We start from the raw sequence: 4,618 nt of genomic DNA on the forward strand, positions 1-4,618 counted from the left end.
TACCTAGAAGGTCTTAAAAAACCCTAAAAGTCTTGTGATTGGTTAGGCGTAGACTTGGGCTTGAAAAAACAGGCAATATCTTACTTGATAGTCAAATTTGGATTAAAGAGTCCATTGCTGTTTCAAATACTTTGGAGGTTCTCTTGGAGAATATGTCCAATTTTTATGAAATTGGGCTCAACCCAAACCCCAACCCCAACCCCAACCCTAATCCTGAGTGAGGAACATGTTCAAAGATGAATAATCTGATGACTGATAGTTACATTAGAAAACTTGGGTCTACTTACTGTACCATTCAAGAGGGGCTCATTCCATCCTCTTATCTCATTTTGTTTGAATAATAAATTTAGTTAATTGTGCAGAATCCTTTTATAGCTAAACATGCAAGAATCAAAACCATCATCAAGAAATATATACTTACAACAACAAAAATTTGGGAATTTCAAGCTGTAATAAATACTTAGAAACTGAAGTTCAGGGTATTACCCATAGTCATTTGAGGAAACCCCAGTCCAGCAGCAGCAAAAAATATCAGCAAACAACATCCAAAATATATGGGGCTCAGTCACCAATTCAAATAAATCAAACATTGAGATAAACACAATAATTACTACGAATTGATGATAATTCATTTTCCGGGCAGCGATTAAAAGCACCCACCCATCTCTAGATTAACTGTAGCTCTGTTTCAATAACAGGGCTTAAAAAATGCAGACTTGAATCATGAAAAGCAGCAAAATAATCATCAGAAACTGTCTTGACAGCAAACTCATCTGTAAATTTTTGTGCAGCCAAAATATGCCTTGCCGAATCAGCGACCAAAGAGCTAGTGAACTCTGACACATATTGCTGATATGTCTCAAAGCTGTTACCGAACAATACGATACGATTCAACTGCTCCATTCCCCAATTCACCTGCAAGAGATTGTCATACAAATTTGCCTCACAGTGTGGCATGTAGAAAAGGGTTGGCTTCACAGCATGTCGGCGGCCTTGCTCATTTACAGATAGAACAGAACAACCAAGGGCTTCCATAACCCTCATTTCTGTTGCTGATAGAATAGGATCAAACACCTCTATGTCCCCAATCCAACTAAACTTTCTTTTCATCAATAGGGCAAGGCTCAGCTGAAATCGAGGAGCTTCATATGCCTCAATGCTGCCTATACCATATACAACCATTTCCATATTCATCTCAGAGCCCAAAACCCTACAAATGTGATCCATTATCTCTGGAGATTGAATTTGATCCATTAAAGTCTTGTAAAACTGAGAGCTCTCAATCTTCTTCATACATGTCTGCAACTTTTGTAACAATCTTGATTCCACAACTGTATCTCTTTTAAGATCAGAAGGAAACCATGGTTGCTGCTGTTCTTCTGGAGTTCTAATTTTGGGGTAATTTCTTCTGTGTCTTCCTCGGCGAGGTAAAACAACAGTCCAATCCCCATTACAGGTGCGACTATCGAGGGTGAAAACTTTTGCAGAAGCAGCCATTGGCAAGATAGTCTTCTCTTTTCCAAGTAAATGCTACTTTGAGTTTAAGGAATCAAGCACCAAGCCTTTCTTTGAAGCAATCAATTTCCAATTGTAAGAACTGGTACTCAGCACCTAATATCGTTGGAATGAAACAAGTTGGAGATAAATAGCAGCATTAAACAAATGAAGGAGATGTTTAAAAAGCATCTGAGGTTCTAGGTGCAAACAACGCCATCTAATTAATGACACTTTAAAAAGGCATTAATATTCTGCAGAAATTGCACTACGACAAAAAAAGAGACAGTCTTCTGCATAAGATCTAATGCAGTCTACGAAGGGGCGAAGAAAACAAGGACCTCAAAACACATAGGACATTTACTTACGAAATACGATGATTGCAATCATAGAAAACTTATCAGTTATCACACAAAATGAAGCACGATAATCCTTAGTCGGTACAAATGACTCCATATCACCCATTGATCTCAAAAGAAACTGAAATCATTCTGAAGATAGATTCGTAGACAATGTCACCTACTTGCAGTAAGCAATCCTATTTTTCTACCAGTATTTTCGCATGACTTATGCATCAGGCAACCACTATCCATTTTGAACCATTGGGTCTAACAATTTTATCCCTGAAAGGGTATCGTGTATGACGTATTGGGAGAATACCGACTCTACAGAGGAGTGTCCAACCGGCTTTATAAAGGAGTATCCATGCCTATGATACCTGGACTCAGGTACGACCGTCGGGTATGGGTCTCAGGTTCTTTAAATTGAAAATTCATGCGTATGTAGACAGATAAGTAAACAGAATCAAGATAGAATAAAATATGAAATCAGTGTCAGATGGAATACAATCCAGAATCATAATCAGAGGGCATATAACCCATAATCAGAATCCGATACAGATACAGATACAGATAATCCAGAATCATAATCAGATGGCATATATATCAGAAATAGAATCAAACTAAAATATAGACCGTAAATGGAATGAGATAACCTACTAATCGAATACGAAATCGGAACAAGTCATATCAGCAATAAGCAGACAACTCAGAACTTGTCCCAGAAAACTTACGAAACAAGGATCGTGACAATGACGAGATGATAGCGAATCAGAGATTATATGCAGGGACATAGGTGAGTGTACAATGTATTGGATAAGTCCTCTATTCACTCAACTGGTAATGCAGCTATCACGCGACCTACTCCCACTTCCCTCGCGTAATCGTGAAACCGATGAGACAACAAGTCACCTAAAACGTACAGGCACACACATAGATATTTATAAAGCGTCCCAATTATCTTGCTAAGACATTTTACGAAAATCCGGCAACATAATGGCGCCAGACTCCAAACCCCAAAATTTATAAAATCCAATTCAGCTCAGAAAATTCAAACACTTCATATAGATATAACTTAACCACGTCCATCCCATTTAATGCAATTTCTAGTGTTCTTCTTCAGTTAATCAGTTTCTGTACAACACAATCCAAATACCACCCTCGTGGGGCACCAATATATGCAGGTCCATGTCAGGGTCTACCAATTTACAAAATTCCATACTCCATAACATTATCTAAGAGAAATTATGCTACGGTTTCGTATTTTTATACCTGTACGTATATGGTCCCGTATATGCGTATGGGCTGTATTTTTTCCGGTGTACTCTTAAATTGCCCGTTAGTTGTCAAAAGCGTCGGAATCACGTTCGAGGACACGAACCAAGTCAGAATCAACCTTCGGAAGCGCCGAAAAACTCAGAATCGAGTCGGGTCAAAATGACCCGTTACAGGTCTACTCTTCCGGTGATCTTTCTGGCCGGAAACTGGGTGGAATAGGTGCGTCTCACGTCGGGGAGTTGAATGGTGGTGGTGGCCCACGGCGGAGGCGCCGGAGTTGACCGGATCGGAAACTTTTTCCTCTCGGTGGCAGCGCGCTTCCTATCACGAGTCCGGTGGCTACGGTCGACGAATCAGGGCTGGGTTGGTCAGGTTTTGTTCCTTGTTTCCGTACCGTTACCAACCACGTCGCTAACGGTGGTCGCTTTTTGGAGTTGCGGTGTTCGCGTTGGTTGGAGAAAGAAAAGAGAGAGTGAGCTGTGTGTTTCAATGTTATTTATTTTCCTTTTCCATTTTTTTCTTCTTAATCAAAAGACCATTATGTCTTTAAATCTTAAGAATTTACAATTCTGCCAGCAATCAAATTACAACACTGCCACCAACGGTGGCATATTTACGATTATACCCGTTCCCTTAGACATTTAATTTAATATTCCCTTTTGATTTTTAATCCGATTTTAGCCCAATGCTCGTCCTCAGGGGTCACTATTTGGCCCGTGGGCCTAAGCCCGGTCCGGGCCCACGGGCCAAAGCCCGACCCGAAACCCGACACCTAGGGCTAATTTTGTCCCGCCCGAGCCCCGACCCAAGCCCGACATTATTTATTTATATATATATATATAATATGTATATATTTACATACATTATATATATACATACATATATATACACATATATATTTATATATGTATATGTATATGCATATATGTATTATGTGTATAAATATATATATATGTATTATGTATATATGTATATACACATACATTGCAATAATCTATGTATATATGTATATGTATATGTAAATGTAATACACATACATATATATATATATATGTATACACAGAGGGCTTCTCAGGTGAGGGATCCCACACTTTAAATAAAGTGCGGGATCCATCTAACACCATTCACTCGCGGGTCCCATCACATGTGGGGGCCACACTTACACATAATGAATGGTGTTAGATGGATCCCTCATTTTAAATAAAGTGAGGGATCCCTCACTTGAGAATTTTCATGTATACACATACACATATATATATGTATGTACGTATGTATGTACGTATTATGTATATATATATATATGCATATATATGTATGTAAATGTAATACACATACATATACATATATATGCATATACATATATATATACATATACATATATATACATCTATATATGTATACACATACACATATGTATATGTATATATATGTATATATATATGTATGTATGTATACATATATATACATATACATATGTGTGTGTGTTTACATATATATATATGTATGTG

At 38.0% G+C, this 4,618-nt stretch overlaps 1 protein-coding gene across 3 annotated transcripts; it reads right to left on the bottom strand.

The window, feature by feature from the left end:
* Nucleotides 1–417: 417 nt before the first annotated feature.
* Nucleotides 418–3,618, bottom strand: LOC119993565 (protein SENSITIVITY TO RED LIGHT REDUCED 1). 3 transcript variants are annotated; one of them, XM_038840750.1, is made up of 3 exons: nt 3,105–3,618; nt 2,671–2,744; nt 418–1,611 (listed from the first exon to the last, which is right to left on the bottom strand). In XM_038840750.1, the coding sequence occupies exon 3, from the start codon at nt 1,495–1,497 to the stop codon at nt 667–669; it is 831 nt and encodes a 276-aa protein (XP_038696678.1). In that variant the 5' UTR covers nt 1,498–1,611; nt 2,671–2,744; nt 3,105–3,618; the 3' UTR covers nt 418–666. The 3 variants fall into 3 exon arrangements, with proteins under 3 accessions (XP_038696678.1, XP_038696676.1, XP_038696677.1); XM_038840748.1 differs by having other exon boundaries at nt 2,567–2,744; nt 3,105–3,617; XM_038840749.1 differs by lacking the exon at nt 2,671–2,744 and having other exon boundaries at nt 3,105–3,617.
* Nucleotides 3,619–4,618: the final 1,000 nt, after the last annotated feature.

The sequence above is a fragment of the Tripterygium wilfordii genome, chromosome 23 (assembly GCF_013401445.1).
Source record: "Tripterygium wilfordii isolate XIE 37 chromosome 23, ASM1340144v1, whole genome shotgun sequence".
Lineage (NCBI taxonomy): Eukaryota > Viridiplantae > Streptophyta > Magnoliopsida > Celastrales > Celastraceae > Tripterygium > Tripterygium wilfordii.

What these genes read in the sequence shown, in the direction of transcription:
- LOC119993565 (XM_038840750.1), bottom strand. Translation starts at nt 1,497, where the DNA reads ATGGCTGCTTCTGCAAAAGTTTTCACCCTCGATAGTCGCACCTGTAAT.